Source organism: Aphelocoma coerulescens, chromosome 2 (assembly GCF_041296385.1).
Source record: "Aphelocoma coerulescens isolate FSJ_1873_10779 chromosome 2, UR_Acoe_1.0, whole genome shotgun sequence".
NCBI lineage: Eukaryota > Metazoa > Chordata > Aves > Passeriformes > Corvidae > Aphelocoma > Aphelocoma coerulescens.
The window spans coordinates 107,956,422-107,976,222 of NC_091015.1; the positions used below are offsets into that span (position 1 = coordinate 107,956,422).

The window sequence follows — 19,801 nt, forward strand, 5'->3', positions numbered from 1 at the left end:
ATAAAATTGTTTATTTTCTAACCATTGGACTCAACAAGGAAAACTTATTTGGAAATTTTTTACTGATGAAACAAACTGGCCCAGACAATGTAACAAAGATTTAAATATTATATCTTTAAAAACTCGACTAGAAACAAGAAAGTAATTTGGAAGAAAGATTGACTGTGCAAGCAAGTAGCAGGACAGACATAATGTGATTCAAAAACTAAACAACTTAGTTAAATTTTCAAATGCATTAGAGGCTTATTAACCTGAACTGTCTGAAGAAGCTGGTGATACATGGATTCACTTGACTGTATTTTACCCTCATTTTTTCATCCAGAAACAGCTACCAATGACAAACAGCAAAATACACAAATCTCAGAGATCCTCAAGTATGTTATTGCCCTCTTGGGAACCTGAATGGAGGAAAACAGAGAAAGTTTGCATCATAGAAGAAACCAAAAGACAACTGAGAACTCTATGGCTAATATGAAGCAGAAAAATATTGCTGTGTTCCCACATCTGTATTTGCATTCTGTTTACAAAGTTTGGGTTTGGGGCATTCAGATTAAATGTCTGCATTTTTATACAGAACAAGAAAGAATTCTCTCCATGAGAAATCTGTGGTATTATGCACAGATTTATCCTTTCTTTTAGATCTGGCTTTTTAAATCTAAAGCCCTCAAAATATCACAACCACTTGTGGTGTTGGAAGTAGGAACTTCTGTTGCAGAAGTTTACTCACACCTTCTTAACCTTTGGCTGAGGTCAGGCAGCCAAACCACATTTTTAACTCTACAAGAAAGTAAGAGACGGAATTTTAAGAAACTATTCTTTAGCATTTATAAATGGTCAGCCATGCAATAAATTAAGTCCTAACCTGAAACAATCCCATAGCACTGGAGTATGGATAGGATAATAGAAAAAATATTACAATAGCAACTGTTTTTTGGAGCATGGTACTTAGGTACCAACAACCTACTGATGTACACAGTCCAAAGGTTATTTCTGCTATGAGATTTGATTAGGAAACTTTTCCTCTTCATAAAAGAAATTGCTTTTTCATTGAAAGAGTGAACATTTTCAGATTTTTTTTTCAATGAAGCTAACTATTTTCACCCCATAGAAAAGATATTATTTTAGCCTACTATTTCACATCAAGAAAGCATTTGAAAGATGGCTTTGATGAAATTTCTGTAGAATAGCCTTCAAATTACAAGATAAATTCCTAAATGTTGGCTTGAGAAATACACCTTTTAGAAGAAACAATCCAATAAATCTCAGCCCAAAACTGCTGAGAATTTTTATGTAATTCCAATTGCATGGACTTCCTACCTTATTCTTATGTTCACACAATATCCTTACAGTAATGGCAGCAAATACTTTCAGGTGAAATACTACTGTTATTTCTAAATGTGACAAATTTGTATCTTCTCTTTTGCTAAATGAAATTTGGCAACCGAAACCAAAGGTCAGTATCTCACTACAACACAGGAGCAGAACAACAGGAAGAATTTTGCAGATCAGTGGAAAAGGCTTGGGACCTTCAGTGCTGCCATTTTTAATATGTCTGTTCTTCCACCAACATTTGCAATGATGCAAATGCTTCTTTTAAAGCATCTTTCTGTAGTAGTATATGCTGCCTTTGGAAGCTCTACTCTTCTGATTCGTCTTAGAAAACAAATTTCTCTTTTACAGTAGTTTTGACCTTGAAAATGATAGGATGACTTTCATTAATAAAGAACTAAGCATGGAGACTCTTAGTATTAGAATCAAATGTTCACCTTCTTAAAATGTTAAATACTTCTCTCATGTTGCTTTATTAACACACTCCAAAAAAACAAAGAAAAAATTTAGGATGATGCTATGATTTCCTGGTCAAGTCAAGAGGCTGTGCAACTTGGCACATAAGTCATGAAAACCAAGCCCTTTTGCAACATAATTGTAAAAAATGTTTTTATTTTCATGAATTATAGAACAAAGTCCTTCCTGCTGACTACATCACTGAATTCCAATGTAAGGACTTCTCATACATAAATCTTGCTACACAGTAAATTTGAAAACTCACAAGTAATTCCCAAGTGCTCAAATGAAAACATGCACTCTGAATGCATGTGTAGTAATATACAGTAAAGGAATTTAGAGCAAAGCTTTTCAGAATCAAAACTGTAGGCATGAATCTGGCAGCAGAAGTTGTTTTAGCTCCAGTTTTCTTTTTAAATCATCAACACCAGTGAAGAACCCCTACCAGTGGGATCCTTGGGAGTCATATTTTAAACACTGTATGAAAGACTCTTTTCTCTCCAGGGTTTAAGCATGATCAACTTGATCCTGTGGCATTTAACTCATAAATAAGAAAAAAATCAGAGTAAAAAAAAGTAGAGTTCCAACCATTTGCAGAGACACCATTTCTGCTCATCAGTCCTCAGTGAAAGTCACAGATTTTGGACCTATGGATATCTGTACTGATCACTAAAACAGATCACCTCTGAAGAAGGACCATGCCTGAACTGCCTGGCTTGAAGCAGGAGAGATGAAACGCTAAACCCAGGAACAGAATATGATGAATACCAAAGTATGAAGGCCATAGATGGAAAGCTGCCATCCAAAACACAGACTTTCTTTAGGAAAAGTAGACAACTGATATATATGTTCATTGGAGAAAATATATCCAAATAAGGAAAGGAAGGACATAAAGTGCATCTCTGAGACAAAAAGCACATTTGGCTACTTGTTATCACTTCCATTGAAGCTAAAAGCCAGGTTAAATGATGTACAGTTTATATTTTGCTTCTTTATTGCTCTGTTTTTCTATTTGCTTTGCAAAATAGACGGTTTTGCTGTTGTCTGTGTGACCATCTTGCTTACATCAATATTTTCATTTGAATAAATATACTTCTAATTATCTCTGAAACAGTTAACCATACAGACTACTCCTTCCTGGATGTTTTACAACTGATAACTTGTGATAGGCATTCGGTCCTTAAACCTGGTGAGGTTTTTATACTATATCCTAATGCTGTATTCTTAATAATCAAAGGAACATTCAAAGGACAAGCTTGTTTTATCCTGCAAGACTGTTATTGAAAACCACCCACAACGTGGGTTGAAATATCTTGTCACAAAACTAAATTTATTCCGTTTTTATGAGAAACAATTTTGTCCTTTGATTAGATCTCAGCAACACAAGAGCATTTAGCCACCCCATTTCTTGTAATGATGTCACATAATATACACAGCTCCACTTTAATGGTTTTGGGTTTAACTTCAGCTCAGATTCAAATGAAACTTTGAAGCCCAAAAACCAGGTTTATTTTAGTCTGAGAGAAAAACGAGCCAGTCAAAATACAAATTTATGTCAAACTCTGATTTCTAGTAAGTACAAAATGCCTTTTTTAAAAACATTGCTTGTTTCACTATGAAAGCACAAAGCTTTATTTGCTAGTGTCCTTAGCTTCTGTTACCTTATCAGTTTTCCCTAGAAGCCATTTCTTTAGTAAAGTGATTCCTTTGTAGACAGCTGATATCATCATCATGATCCAAAAGCATAGGAACTATTACAGGTGAGATATTATTTTAATAAAATATTTAAAATTCATAATAAATGTACCCAGAGTTTTCTTTCAATACTCCAGAACACCTTAGGTAGAAGGTTTACTTCTTTTGGCTCTCTTTAACTTTGAATAACCTTCTTCTTTCTGCTCACAAAAACAAGACAAACAAACAGAAAAGGGCAAAAACCAGTAAAGCAAATGAAGCAGCAATACTAAGCTAACAGTTCAACTAAAAAAAAAGTTGTTTCTGAGCGAAATGCTTAGTTGAATAAGATGTAATTAATAAAAGTTCTGTTTTCCAGTAGAAATAATTTAAAGTACAGTGGCTGAATGATTAGGACCACAGCTACTTTGAAAATACCCTTTACATTCTAGCCACCATGACTTTCAAAACCAACTGATCATTCTTGAGGTAATGACAAAGTCTTACTCTTCAGAGATGTGTTTAGCAGTGTCCCCAGTCAGCACCATTATATTTTAATCTGGGGACAGGAGGAATCAGCCCAATAAGTATCAGAGTCCATCCCACCCCAGTTAACAGACAAGTCTCTTTCCTATTCCTGACACACCACTGAAACTTCCCGAGAGCTGTGCATCCACCTCCCTTGAGTCCAGCAGTGGCAGCACTGCAGTGGCAGTGTGGCAGTGAGAACTTGCTGTCTCCTGATACTTCCCAAAAGTAGTTTGCACGGCCCAGGCCTGTGCTAGCCATAGCCTGCCTGGAGAGTGACTAATGCATGTGGCACTTGTGGCTACTGACTAGGACAGGGTAGTGCCCCTTCCCCATTCCAGCAGTGCTGCCAGACCAGCTACAAGCTCTCCATGATCACAAGCCCTGGTGTGTCTGAGTCATTCCCAGAGGCAGGCAAAGGACTTCATTAATTTATATTGTGGTGGAAGTCTCCCCTCAATACCCAGACCCCTGTGGGTTATTCTTATAAACAGCTATTTTTCGATGCTGGTTTTCTTCTCTTTGTGAGACTGACTCTACTGCTGTAGCACTGCAGTGCTGAGCCTGTGTAACCAGTGACTCAGTGGTGGTCCTGTGGAAGGGCCTTTCCCAGCTGCAGTTGGATGGGGCCAGCTCAGAGCAGCTGGGCTGGCGCTTCCCACACAAACTCCTCTCTTCCCTGCTGCAGCTTGAGCTCTGGGGTATGAATGTGTTCCTGCAGCTGGCCCCTGGGGTTGCTGTACTGGCCTTTTCTGAACTGCACAGAAAGCACAGCCTTTGTTCTTTTAATTACAGTTAAAACTTCCAGAATGGTCTTGTATTTGGCTTTAAAACCATAACAAAACAAGACGTCATTTCTACAGAACGTTGCTTAGTTCAAGTCCTTTAGATGAAAAACTCACAGAGCCACTGAGAATGCCCAGAGTTATACTGGGCAGGATAAAACTGTTTTCTGTAGAATCAGAAAATCTGCTTCAGAAACAGTAATATCATTAAACATTTCAATAGCATCTCTTCCCAGAGACAAACATTTTAAATGAACTCTTCAAGTGACAGTATCATACTCAATGGTTACTGCTAATTTTATCCTGGTTAAGGTTAATTTTATACAGAGAGTTCAGTAAGATTTCTTAGCCTGCCCATTTTAATTGGAACATGCTAAAAATTTTAAAATATCTTTATCTCTTAATTCAGGTCCTTCTGGATTGGATTAAGGAGTGCAAGGGGCGGGGGGGTGGTTACCTGTCTTCTTCTGGCACAACCTTTCTTTACAGGTGCTTCCATGTTGCTCTCCTTGACTGGCAAAGTCGGTTTTGAGGTCAGTGTTTCACATGTCAGATACTTGTTCACTGTAATTGTCTTAAAGTATAGAAGTTTATACCTTCATTAGCAAAAACACCCCACAACATTTTGAATAAGTTTTCTGACTGTTAAAATTATCTACTTTTTCAAAAGGTGCCCTCATCACACAAAGTTGAGATAACCTTCCAAACTACATTTTATAGATGAAAAAAGTGATAAGCACAAGACATTTCATCCATGTCCCTGATATATGGGGTATCACCCACATAAAAATTGCACTGAAACAGCTTAATTATTTATTTCATTGAAATGCAGGGAGAATCACAGAAAAATTAGGTTGTAAAGTACTTCTAGCTGTCATGTAATCATAACTTTTACTCAAAACAGAGCGAACTTCAAAAATAGATCAGCTTGACTCAGTCAAGTTCTGAGAATCTGAAAAGCTGACAAACCCAAAAACTTCCCTCTGCAATTTGTTCTGGTAGTTGACCATTCTCACACTGAACATTTTTTTCCTCATGTCCAGTGGGATTTTTTCCTGTTGCAACTTGTGCTTTTTGTGAAATTGTAATTAAACTTGTATTTGTAAAACTTCCATATTTGTCTAACAGCACAATGCTTTACACATAACTGCTGTCAGCACTACACAATTGATGAGGTTTGAGATTCCTTTCAGGAGGAAGAAATTATTCCATTAATATGGTTTCATATGAAGAGAGACTGAACACCAAAAAAATGTCACCATGTTAACCTCACACAGACCTGGATAAACTGTTTTAAACAAAGGAAAACTAATTACCTCACCATAAAAGTCCCAAATAAAAGAAATTAGTATTTCACAAAACACAGTAAATCATCTTCCTTTTCAGGAAAAAAGCAGCAGTGGCTGAAAACATTAAGTTATATGGTAGAATTTTAGAAAACTATATTTAGAATGATGGTAGAACATGATGAAAGTCATGCTTTTTATTGCTTAACATTTTTTTCGAATTTGTGAGAAGCAGTGAGGATGAGCCCTGTTCTTTACTGTACCTGTTCAAAGTTAGGTTTGGAATGATGACTGGTTGTCTCAGCAATACAGTCCTTAGAGTGGCATGCTGCTTTATTTTCTTCACTTTTGGCCATGCACACTGTATCTTTGAAGACAGATTCATGAATATTTAACCCAGCTCCTTTATTTGATCTCTTTGTTTGTTGCAGTGACAAACTGGAATTTGTCATTTCATTGTCTAATTTACAAATCTGCAAATGCACTTCTTTTGACTGGTGTTGTTTCTCAAGAACTTGAGTAGTATTTTGACTTGCAAACTTTTTTCCCCTTCTTGCACTGGAAGTAGGAGATTCATATGTATTCAGACATGGACTGGTGTTTGATTTCTGAAACACTGGCCCAACATTCTTAAGAAAGAAGGAAGGATTTGCCTTTTTGTGATTGACTTCACTTGGATTCTCAGCTGAAGCTGAGTTTTCAGAAAAATCAGAGTTAGCAATTTGTCCAGCAGACTGGGTTTTCCATCGGAATATGGGTGTACCATGTTTTGCCTGTGTCTTTGTGTTCTTTACCTGAAGTACGCTGCTGTCAGTAGGATTTTTGACTGGCATATCTTGAATGTGTTTGAAAACCTGAGTTATGCTGGACTTGTGCACAGACAGCACAGAAGATGAAACACCCACACTTTTTATTGGTGAATACCTTTCAGCATTTCCCCTTTTCTTCCTATCTATTTGATTTGTGATCTTTCCATTCATTTGCATCAACTTTCCCTTGAAAATTGGTATAATTTTGCTGACTTTTGGGGGTGTGGATTCAAAGGCTGAGTTTTCAGGTGTTCCTAAAGATTTTGCCGTTGGTAACTCTGGTACTCCTGGTATTTGCTTGTAGCTCATTGATTTCTCTGTTGCTTCAATGCTAACCCCTCCTGTACTCCTACTGCTACTCGAAAAACTGTGGGTTCCCGGCTCTTTGATCAAACGCTCCATCCAGTGGCTGTTCTCCGTACTGCACGGTGAAGGAATTCTAGGCAAAGTCTGTTTCCTTGGAGGAGCCTGCGTTAGAGATACTACACAAACCATCTCACCGTCCAATTTCGTATGCTTAGGTTTTATTGCCTGCAACACAACAAGAGCTGCTAAATTTAATAAACTGGATTTAAAGATCTGATAGTGCCATCTAATGCATCACTATATGATATCAACGCAATACACATCACAATATAGAAGCATAAAATTATGTGTTTTGAATTAGAATTACTATATTTTCAAACAATATTTAGTTGTCACTATAAATTAAAGGTATTTTTTTAATCCTCCTCCAGTTCTTTGCTTACAAACCATGCTAGAATATCGTATTTCTCAGAAGGAAAGACTTAAATTAGAAGTAATGATTTTGGTTTAGTGCTTTCCAACTGGATAATGCCTACCCCTTTTGAGGGGGTCTGCAGAGGGTTTGACTGACAGGGCTCCTCAACTCGGAAGACTTCTAAGACCATCTCTATTCTGAGCAAAAGACAGTTTGGATGTCTATAAAAACTGCAGATGACACAGAGAACCCATTCTAGCTTTGATCACTGGAGAGACATAAACAGGAACTGCTTTCTGAAAGAGGATTATAGTATTTTAGAACCTCTGCAACTTCTGTCACTATTCTTTGTTTAGAATTAATTACTTCATTTCTTTTTTCACTCACTACTACCAAAGAAATTTGAGTCTCAGCCTTTGACACAACCTCAAATTAAAGGAGTTTGGATTACTTGCTTCCTTTCCATCACTAGACATGGAGTAAATCTTACAGCTTGAGTGTTTTAAAATGCTTATATCCACATAGTTTTCTTTTTATTTTAAAATTAATTGTAATAATAATAATAATAATAATAATAATAATAATAATAATAGAATCATGAATGGTTTGGGTTGGAAGTGACCTGACAGATCACCTAGTTCCAGACCCACTGCCATGGGCATGGACAAGTTTCACTAGACCAGGTTGCTCAGAGCCCCATCCAGCCTAGCCTTGAACAATTCCAGGGATGGGGAATCCACAAGTTCTATGGACAACCTGTTCCAGTGACTGACCATGCTCACAGCAAAAATTTCTTCCTAATATCAAATCTAAATCTACCTTGTGTCAGTTTAAAGCCATTCCTCCTTGTCCTGCCATTACATGCCCTTGTAATAGTGACAATAGTGATAATGCTACTGTCATTGTTGTTATTACTGTTGTTGTTATTACTGTTGTTGTTATTATTATGGAAGAGATTTGAGAAAGTTCTGGATATCCAATTGTAAAAAAACCATCTATTGAACTGCAAATACTGATAGCAACTAATTAACACCAAGTCCATTTTTTTATGTATTTATAATGTCAATAATACCTTTACCATGGCAAATACTGTAACTTTTACTTACACATGAATTAAAAGTTACAGGATTGATAGTTTGTTGTGAAAATAATAGTTATATGCTCTTTCTGTGCTCTGAATATGATAAAGACCACTTCATACCGTGAAAAAGTAAGCACCATTAATATGTTTATAAAAAAGCCTTACATGCACTGAAGCCCTGGAGAGTTCCTTTGCAGCATAAAGTGCTTTACTTGTCATCTTTACTGGAAATCCACATAGTTGTGAAAAATTGCTCTTCATGTCAGAAAGAAAAGAGTTCACTACACTTTCTGCATCTGTTCTAGGGAAATACTGCACTGGCTGACTTCGAATGCAACTTAAAGGGTACCTGAGTAAGTGTTCAGGTATATAACAAGTTTCTTTACAATTCTATAATTATTAATCATCTTCATTGAAAAGAAAGCATGAACATGTCTAAAGTTTTTTTTAAAAGGTGAACAAAAGCACTTAGTTCCTTAAGGACCTGAAGGTTATAAAGTTACAGGACTTCACAATTATACCACACTAACCTATGATAGCAAAGATTACTCAATAAAGGTAATCCTTAGACTATTCTTTCCTGGCAGGAAAATTCTCTTTAAAAGAAATCCGTGTGGGCCACATTTTTACAGGAATTTAACTCTTTCATCTACATCAGCATTTAGAATGGCATTATCAAGTTTATGGAAGCCATGAAGGAAATTGTTCCCTTTGACTTCCTATTATTCAATACTGGGACAGAGACTTGACTAAACATTTTGGTTCAGTTTGTCTAGTGAAACACTTCTCTACTGGCTTCTATGAAATTATGAAAGAAGAAAATGTGCCACATTCAAAAACGAAAATCAGGGCTAGAAGTGTAGGAAAGGAAATGTAACAAGTGTATTCTGAAAGGATACGTGAAGAACCTTTCCCCTATTGGTTTGAAGTAAACACTCAAGTATATTTTTGTCTCTTCAAGATCCTCAGGAAGAATATATCCATACTTAGATAAACCAAATACAAACCGGTATTACAAGGACAAACTCAATAAATACAAAAAAGGGAGGGAAAAATGAAAGCAGTGTATGTGTTTCTTACCAGACTCTTCCAGTGCATCTGAAAATCTTTATATGAATGGAAAGGAGATTCTGGAGGAATTATGTGGCTGATGTTTATGATCTGACCCATTTTCATGCTGTGCACAGGTAAAGAAGGGATGCTTAGAAAAGGTGTCATAAAATCCAGCTGAAAATATAATGGTCTTTTGGAAAAAAAAAATCTTATTTTTGGCATTCAAAGTATTTAGAGATTATTTTTATGTTTTGAGGACTAATACCTTTAGCTTATAAGTTTATCACATAAAAATAACAATATTTCCTGAAGTATGGAAAAGAATTTGACTCCTACAAGTGCAGTTTCTCTTCAACCCTCGCTAGCCGTGAATGTAGAACAAAAGCAAATATCATAATTACTTCTCTTATATTTAATGGTGAAAAATCATAGGTAAAAATAGAGGTGGTTTGTGGCAAAGGTGGAAATACTTTTTCTTTAAATTGACACTTTCAGCTAAAATTGTGTTTGGGATGCTCTTGCATACCACAGAAGTAGCACAAAGATTAGTAAAATTGAAATAGTATTTAAATGTGTAATTTATGATTAGTTGATTATTTTTTCTTATTTTCCTTAACAACGAGATAACAGAAACAAAACAAAACAAAAAAAGATTCCTGAATAGAACTCAGACTCTAAAACAGAAGTATTCTAATCACTAGTATCAAATTCACAGTTTGTAGGGCAAATATTCTGGGAAATGCTTATTTCTGCTGAAATGTAAACAGATTCCTACCTTGGCAAAACATAGCACCAGTTACTTAATATGGAATGTTGTTGAATAACTGTATTTTCATTGCTGTCAAACAGCTTTACAGTGTTTGCTGAAATATCAAAATCTCCCAGCTTAAAACAGAAAAGAAAGTTTACTTGCAAATAATTCTACAGCAGTACACATTTAAAATTTTCAAAAATAATTGTGTAACACAAGATACTGAAACTTAATACATTATTATTCTTTCATCAGCTCTCACAGATTTATTATTCCAGAAGATATTCCCATCACCAACACATTATCTTATGTTAGAGCCTACACTTCCACAAGCCATGCAAGTACAAGGCTTAAAGTTTATTGAAGTCAGAGAGATTTAAACTTTTTGAAATGGTTTAATAAGTGTTTAGAAGGTATTTCTGAGACAGCTCTCAGTTTGAGAACTTCATGCATATTTTTTAAAATTCAAATCAGAAACCCATGCTTGACATTCTAGTAACTGTGGGTGTCACTTTGCCTAAGCATGTGCAAATATCCAAGGAACAGAATTAATGGGACATGCAGTTTCACCCTCTGAGAAGTCAAAAAAATACCATACTTTTTCACAATGTCAGAATTTGACTGTAGAGGACAATCAAAGACTGAGATTCGAGAAACATTTTATCTTTCTGTGGTCTACCAGGGTTTTCATTTATTCACAAGACAATAAAATCTGGCCATTTCTGTTTTAGAAAAGTATTGAAAGGAGGAAACTTCTAATAAAGCCACATCATGATTTTTTTTCCATCATTGGTCTGTATTACTTGGGAACTGGATTCCTACAGATAGCTTAAATGTTTATGCTGTCCCAAGCAGGTCTCAGAAAGAATCCTATTCTTCTATTCCAACAAAGAAGTTTGAATCAGAAATACTTATTTTAGAAGAAACCAGCAAACCTGACAAATATGCCCTGCTTGTACCGACATTTTCACCACAGGTGACATGGCTGTCAAAAAGGATGACAAATTTTCAACCTCAACCATGATTTCTTAAACAATGTATTAATTATACTTACAAGCAGCATAGTCCTGGCTGCTTAGAAATTAAGCAGATTCCATAATAACCATATAAAGGGACTTTGAGCATGGTGCTGACAACTCACCTGTAGCTGCACTGTTGTTACTCAAAACTCTCTATGTACTACAGTGGGACTGAAAGCTTTCTAGAAAACACTGCTGGAAAGAAATCTAGAGTCACAAAGACACTTCACTGCTATATTCTGTTGGCATTTTTGAAAGCTCTCCTAGCATTGAATCTCAGTTTTACAGTGCTTGCTAGAATGCATTAATATAGATACAATATGGATGTTACACTTTTATAACCTGTGCAGATAGTCAATGAATATGGTCAATGTCTCAGTGCAATCAGAAATAAGCACTTGTATCCCCATCATGCTAACTGGAAGTCACCTAACAGAAAAGAAGATAAAGATTAATAAAACAAACACAGTCATAGAAAATGTAACTGGCTTATACCTCAGGGGGTGGCAGCCGAATTGAGCAAGGCTCCACACTGATGCAAAGCTGTCTCTCTGACACACTGAGGTCTATAACTAAATTGAAAAAAGAAGCACAACATCCTGTTTTGAATTACAGCTCATCTCTTAGACAGAAAGCTAACCCAAATATTTATTTAGGTAATTGTTAGTCAAAATGCTGTGTTTGAAAATCAAAAGCTAGACTTACTCAGCATGGAAATTAAAAACTATGAAAAATAAAAATAATAATGAATTACTGTCATACAGTAACTTAGAAACTCAAGGTTGGCTGTGTAACTGTGCGCTTGATACTCTTATCCTTGATACACAAACACCCATTTTCAAAGCAAATGTAGTTCATATAGCCATTTGCTGCACTGAGTCATTCAGCCCAGTATTTTCAACCCAGGAGCTGTCCATAGGAAAGACTAAACAGGCAAGGCAAGCATTTATGGACACACCTCCAAAACTTTCACTGAGCTCTGAGTTCTTCAACATATATGTCTGCTACAAATTTAGGCTCCAGTATCCCCAAATGTAATCTTTAACTTTTATAGTGGAATAAAAACACTACTTTGTAATTTTTGCAATAGCTAAACAGCATGCTTTGTGACTTCACTTTTGTGAACAGCAAACATAGCGTACACTGGACAGTCACTGAAGCTCATTTTCCTCTCTCTTGTTATGGAACTTTCACATCATTTGCAAGACTCATAATTTGAGGCAAGTGCATTTAATTGCAATAATTATAACTTTAAAATGGCAAATGTCAATCTAAGGCTGTAAATTATTAGTATAAAAATTATCTTCTTTGTGGGTAATTTTTCAAAGGTTCAGTTGAGCTGACAACTATTACAGACAGAACATCACCTGCCACCAAGTGTATTTTGACAGAAGTTATTTCAGAATGAAAACCAAAGACACTGTGCTGGTAATACCAAGATTGTGGCAGTATGAAAGTACTTACCTTTACCTTGCTTTCTCAACTTTACTATTAACAGAATATTGTACTTACCAACAGCATTTTGCCTTCCTGAATGAGACAAAAAGTCCTTCCCTTAATAAATAGAATAGACAGACATTATTTTCTAAACCGTATGTCTAAAGTCTTTATGCAAAAAGAAAAAGAGAAATCACACAGTTTTGTTTGTGTCTGTCACAAATGCTGACAGGTGTGTTCCTTCTAAGGAGAGAAAATTCCCTCTATCAATTAACTTTTCACTGATTCATTAACATCTTCTATAAGAAAGAGAGAGATACGTAAAAATATATTAGTGGGCAGCAATCTATCCACCACTTTTTCCTCCTAACCCTCTACCTCCAGCTGCTACTCCCAAATCAGCTGATTTCATTCTGAGACCCATATATTTTAAAGATACTGAAAACAGGGTGCTGTTATTACTGTGGCTAGAAATAAGATAACTACATGCACACTTTTCTCAGTGTATATTTGAAACGATGTATACAATTGCTCTACTTCATATGAACATGCTCCAGTATGTGAAGTACATCTGGTTTTCCATACTTTGGTAATTCACATTTATACTACACAGGAGTTAGCAGAGAGATGTCAGGCAAAGCAACTATGATCCAAAAAAGACAGAACTTTGTAGAAAAAGAGGGTCTGACAGAAGGCCACTTCTTTAGAAGAGCCTGCCAACCATGTGCAGAAGTGCCACTGTTGAAAGCATGAATCTGAAAAATAGGCCAAATTTTTAGAAGACATTCACTGTCCAACAATATTTGGTTTGGAAATTATTCATCTGGTACACTGCATTCAGTTGACATAATTATTTGATCTATTACAAAGACAAGGAAGAAGATGAAAAGGTGAATGGCATGTCCATTCAAAATACTAACTTGAGTCATTGAACTTTGATAACAAAACAATAAAAGTGCAAATAAAGAAAAAAAGTAATAGGATAAAGGAATGAAACGATTTATTATAATATATGAAATAATTACGGAATTTAAATGATGGAAAATAAATGCAACAATAAAGAACTGAAAACGAAATGCTTGATCCCTGACCCAAGTGATTCAAATACCTTGCACCAAGAGATGACCAGCCTTGTTCCATCTGGGTGCAAGTCGGGCTGTAAGGGTGTAGGAGAGACAGGTTTGGAGAAGGTCTGGAGTAACTGTTTGTGGCGCTTCCAGCTAAAAACAGCGACAAAAAGAAACATACATTTTTAATAATTTAATAAAATTTTTTAAAGGCCTCAGTCAAAATTTCAGCAAATGTACTGTTACTGCATCCTGGAGCCAAGTCCTAGTATATGCCACACATCTTTAGCTTTCATCTACTTAGCTACAAGAGGAAGTTAGCACAGTATTTGATGTAGGCATTTAGATTTCACATGCCATCAAAGTGAGGTGCACTACAGTTCCAGAATGTTTTCACAGGGCTGATAACAGACTTGGGGAAAAGATTAATTGTACCCTCTGGAGTACTCTACTAAATCTGCAACTACTTCCAGACTACAGGCACAACATCCAAAGCTGATGTTACCTCTGCTGTCAGACTCAAGACCAGAGACATTTTCTGGCAATCACAGTAGATGAATGTAGCTTTGCTCCCCTGGCAGCTCTACTTGCCTGCCTGTTCTGCAGAGCTTTCTCTTGATCATCAGCATTAGTCAAGAAATTAATTACAGTAGGTCAAAAAGAGTTAAGGAATACACCTCCAGAGGGATGTTTCTAATAAATCCTACAAGGAACTGCTTGGTACTACCAATCTGCTGATGTTGGAAAACCTAACAATGACAGGTCACCTACATGTATCAACATAAAGCAGTTCTGTAAGGTAAGCATATTTGAACAGTGTATGTCTTACTAATCTGCATATGCATTTGCACTTCTTGGAAAAAATTAAAATACACCCAACTGGCTGTGCAAATGAATTACGAGAGCTACTGGCTTTGCTTACAACCAGTCTTTTGGCTCAGCAATTTTAGTGCCTCCACACATACATTCATAAACCCCACAGATGTTGCATACTAGAAGACAGTAAATTATATGCATAATGGTCTAAAAATACATCAGCTGTTAAGGTCAGGGGTTCAATTTCTTCTCTGTTCTTTTGTTTTGTTTCCCTGAGACTGTCCTATACAGGCTGGGTAAACCAACAGGTGAATGGGGAGACAGTTCAGCTGCCTGGACAATCCCACTGGAGGAAGGGGATGACACCAGCAGGAGAGCTGTAGGTCTGTGGCCCAAAGGTTGTCTTGAGGTCAACCCCCAATGCCTCTGAGCAGGAGCAGGATGCCACTGCAGCAGAGAAATCTAGGGAAATTATTCACAAACTTCTTAAAACTATTGGCTCTGACAAAGTATACTTACCATACCACAATGCACAGGACACATTTTGTCTGTGGGGCAGACTTATTCACCCTGAAACGTGGCTTCTGTAGTGCAAACTGCATGGCCTATGAAAAATACTCATCTCTGCTAACAGCAATTGCAGACAAGTGTAACAGTGAACTGTGTCAAATTTCAGCACTTACAGTAGCTCCTTGTCTCTCTACATAGGCTTGACATATTCCTGATTCATAAAATGGTATCTAAAAGTAACAATAAAAAAATAAAACAAGTGGCTGGTATTAAGAGTTATTTTAGCAAATTGTAAATTAAATTCTGGTACAACAGTGACTTTGCCTGTGAAAAGCATGCAAGGGAATAATTAAGCAAACACTTTATCCTGCGTTTTAAACGAGAAAACTAAAATTAACTCAGCATTTGTCATAGTGTAATCTTATTTCTAGCTAGAGATACATTAACAAGCAAGCCAAGCAAGCCAAAGACTGCCCAAAACAAAGCAGCAGAATGCTGCATCTGCTTCTCTCATTGTGAATTGGGTGTCACTTTACTAGTTGAGTCCACTTCATTCCACAGATTGGTTCACCATCCTAAAAGGCCATTTCATCAAAGGAGTAGAGGACTTAAGTTGGCCTTCTACATTGCTAATGCACAAAAACAAAAGTTTGCTTTAAATGAAATATTTTTACTTATCCTTGATCCTCAAAACACTTCTTAAAGTAACATAACGAATACAATTGACCCCTAGCCATACTTTGGTTCAGACTGACCAAGAAGCAACAGGCCTCACATCCTTGGGATGAAAACTTGCAAGCTGGAAAGTCCCTGGCTCATGTACAAGGGAGTGAAGGTATCTTGAAAAATATTTCAAAAGCTGTTTTTGAAACCCAAAAGTGCAAGATAACCAAAGTACAGAAAGAGCTATCAGCGCTAAATCAAAACATCTGTCTTGCCTATTCTATTGACTAGGAGCCAGCTAACTCACTCTTTAAATATTAATATCAGGATGGGCCCAATGTGAGCACTCCCAGAGTGCCAGACTGCATGGCAGCTGGCCTGCAGGGCAGGCGACTCTGTTTGAGCAGGGACCCCTCTCAAGTTTAGAGATTCCATACCGGAAATTAGGAGATCCTTCCTTACAAAATGTTGAGAGACCCCTTACATGTGATCTACAGTAAGTGACTGAAAGCATGCTGAATTCATGCTGTGGAGAATTACTAATCCATGCAACTATTCAGATACTATAAACATTGTAGGGAGAATTCCATTAGGCATGAACTGTTGACGAAGTCTGAGACAACAATTGGATGCAGCCACACGTAGGCTCCAAAGAGGAACTCCAAAGAGGGATCCACTCTGAACCTCAGGAGGGCCCTCTTTACTCTTTGCACTTCTGGTCTCTCTCTGAGTCATTCTAACTTAGTTTTCCTTTTCATGTTCCATGAGTAATTGTTAAGGCAAACCTTGGCATTAAACTTCCTAAACCTTGCCAGACCACTGTTGAAACTGCTAAATTCCATCAGACCCATCGAACTCTGTCAAATTTTTATTTTACCTCAATAAAACATAGTGCTGCTTCTCTCTTTTGAGTGAGGTGCCCTCTACCCATCTGCAGCAGTCTGTAACTACAGATACTTATTTACACAGTGATACTGACCGCCATCACAACTGAAATTTGATTCAGTGTCCCAAGAACAGGTGCAGAAAGGATCTCCTGATACAGGAATAATAATTGTCTATAAAAAAGGTGAGAAAGAAATTACAAAATGTTTTATTTTCACAGCATAAATTTATTTTCCTCACCTTCTGCAAAAACAATACATTCCACTTTTAATCAGTTTCCATTGATTCAGTATAATAAATTAGATTAGTCCAAGTTACTTGCTCTAGAAGACCCACAGTGGTCTAAGACTACAGGCCTTTGTCACATGAATGAAGATCTCCAAAAGTGCTCCTTTTGGCAGAATTTCTCATTTCTCCCCCTCTCTTTTAAAGGGAGTAACATAATGCTTGGTGAATGCTAGGGAGCATACATCCGTTTTCTAAATAGTCTTTTCATTTAGTCTCAACCTACATGAAGCATTCCAGCTTTGCAGGTAAACACACATTAATTTCAACCATTCATTAGTTTGAAATATGTGGATTTGTTAGTTTTAACCTATGAAATTTAAAACATAACAGAAATTTATTTTTTGTTTCGCAATAGACAGCAAGTCCCCTGCCCAAGGGAAAAAAAAAACATTTTAAACAATTTTGTACTGTTTGCCACTGATAAGAATTTTGCTGATTTTATTACAGTTAATTCTAGTACTGCTAATAAAATATTTGAATAACAACCACTAGCAGCTTCTGGAAATAACAGCTGTCAAAACTCTTTACCTGCAAGTCTTTATCTGTGTACTCCTTGCCTCAGTTTCTGGTATCTGAGAACTCAGTGTTACTGTAGCAGCACAGAGTTTTTGCAGCTCGGGCAGACTGACAAAGAACAGAGACTGGTGTCTGGTGCTATTCATGGTATATTGTTGATTGCCCCAAAGCAGTACCTGGGTCTTAAAATAAAAAAATAATTTATTTTTATAAGGCAGGTATTTGTTTAAAGACCTTTATAAGTATATGTTATTAGGTAAATGAATAAGCAATTCTTTTGATTATTCATTTACCTAATAACATATATATATATATAAATATATAGAAATACATAGAAATATATAGAAATACATAGAAAATATAGCATAATTTGGTCAGCTAAAACAGCTGAATATCCTTTTGCTATATGTAATGCATTATACTTGAAAAAATAATTATTTGCAAGAGCCAAAATATTCAGAGTAAAGGCAAGGATGAATGAATACAGAGCACATGTTCATTGCCATATCAACTGAGCATATGTGCTGAAACTATCATTTTTGGAACTTCCTAAAAACCACCAAAAAGAACCCAAAGAACCAGAATTTCAGACTAAGAATATGATCCTTTGATGCTGTACTAACAAATTACATGTGAATGGGAGTAACAGGAATTCATATTACCCATCTTGTGGGGTGCCTGTTTTGTGCTCCTTTGCTTTGCAGCACAGGCCAGGCTCAGTGTAATGAGTTAGAATGTTTAGGACAAAAAAAAAAATCTAACATTTCATTATTTGAAGAAAAAGTCACCTTTTAACTGTAGCACCTTTCCCAGTCAAAGTATTTCAAAGAAAGTCAAGCAGTTAGAAAACCAGGAACAAACACTGCACACCAGAAGAAGCTGGTTTAGTATATCTCCCCTCTTCAAACCCTAAAACAATTCTGGGAAATGGTCTCACCAGGTATTCACCTGAAAAGCAATTCTGTAAATCCAGATGAAAAAATTATGAACTGGAAACATATTTTCCAGGAACAATGTCAAAGATAACTTTGCTGTTCTGATTTTGCTTTGCTTTCTTTACACTTTAAACAGATTAACCTCAGTCATACCCCAGAAAAATCACAAGGTGAATGTTTTACAATTGTAATTTAAAAGAAATAATGTTTTCTTGTTTCTTACCTTAAAGGAAACCAATTTTTTTCAGCAATCATGAAAAGTAGGAGTTTTTTTAAATGCCAGCCAAGACTATCACTTCATCAGAGAATTCCAAAAGCTACAGCTCAAGGGAAAGGACCATGTTAAACAAAAGAGAAAAAAACCTTGTCCTTATGCAACCATGGAAAAGAAAACCTGAGTCCTCGGCTTTCATAAGGTTTATTGGGGATTTTTGTGGCTGAGATGTTGTAAAACACATTCTGCAATGCTCCAGTGCCCTGCTTGCTGTTTGAGGATGACTCCCCTGTGGGAACCACTTGCTGTATTAAGCCTAAGTTAAATCTTCCCAGACATCTTAAAAGCTAATGGGACAGAGTGGTTGCAAAAGGCTTCTCCCTCCAGGAGAGAGGATAAAGAGAAAATTAGCAGTTAACACAGAACTGCCAGTTGAGAAAGAACTAATGATTATAAATCATCGGAAATAAACACAACCGCCCTCTGTACAAGGGAGGGAGAAATTACAACTTAACATGCCAATAATCACAGCACATGAACTTGAAACCATCGCTGAGCTCCTGCTAAGCTGAACAGAATATCAGTCAGGGAATGGCTATCGCTGTCCTTTCTGTCAGAATAGGCAACTAAACCCCAGAGCTTGGCAGCAATATTTGCAATTTTCAGTAACAGCCAGGAAGTTGGAATGAAGAGCCTCCTTATTAAAGCCGGTAACAACACCAGTCTGAGGGAGAGTAGCTACTCTTACTGTCAGGCTGACTGAAAAGTTGAGGCAGGATGTGAAGATGGTGGCGGCATTCAGTGAAGTACGAAGCTGTCCTGCACTCAGGCTCAGGGTGCACAAGTTAAGCACCAGCTCTGAGGAAGGGTGACAGGTCACACTGGGTAAGTTTCATACTACAAAAAAATCCCAAATCCAGCCTGTAATCACGCCTGGGCATGTCCATGGGGCTAGTGCTGCTGAGGGACCCAAGTTGT

The 19,801-nt window shown here is 36.7% G+C and overlaps 1 protein-coding gene across 1 annotated transcript; it reads right to left on the reverse strand.

Moving 5' to 3' along the window:
• Positions 1–332: 332 nt before the first annotated feature.
• Positions 333–17,820, reverse strand: C2H18orf63 (chromosome 2 C18orf63 homolog). The gene is made up of 14 exons (XM_069005923.1): positions 17,687–17,820; positions 16,965–17,043; positions 15,496–15,552; positions 14,038–14,149; positions 13,005–13,046; positions 11,988–12,064; positions 10,498–10,607; positions 9,750–9,846; positions 9,569–9,654; positions 8,835–9,018; positions 6,322–7,398; positions 5,230–5,346; positions 3,593–3,680; positions 333–398 (listed from the first exon to the last, which is right to left on the reverse strand). The coding sequence occupies exons 1-13, from the start codon at positions 17,818–17,820 to the stop codon at positions 3,624–3,626; spliced, it is 2,229 nt and encodes a 742-aa protein (XP_068862024.1). The 3' UTR covers positions 333–398; positions 3,593–3,623.
• Positions 17,821–19,801: the final 1,981 nt, after the last annotated feature.

Coding starts and splice junctions, on each gene's coding strand:
- C2H18orf63 (XM_069005923.1), bottom strand. CDS start 17,820: ATGAATAGCACCAGACACCAGTCTCTGTTCTTTGTCAGTCTGCCCGAG. Junction 12,065..13,004: donor AGGAAGGCAAAATGCTGTTG/GTAAGTACAATA, acceptor TTTTCAATTTAG/TTATAGACCTCAGTGTGTCA. Junction 10,608..11,987: donor TTCGGCTGCCACCCCCTGAG/GTATAAGCCAGT, acceptor TTCTGTTTTAAG/CTGGGAGATTTTGATATTTC.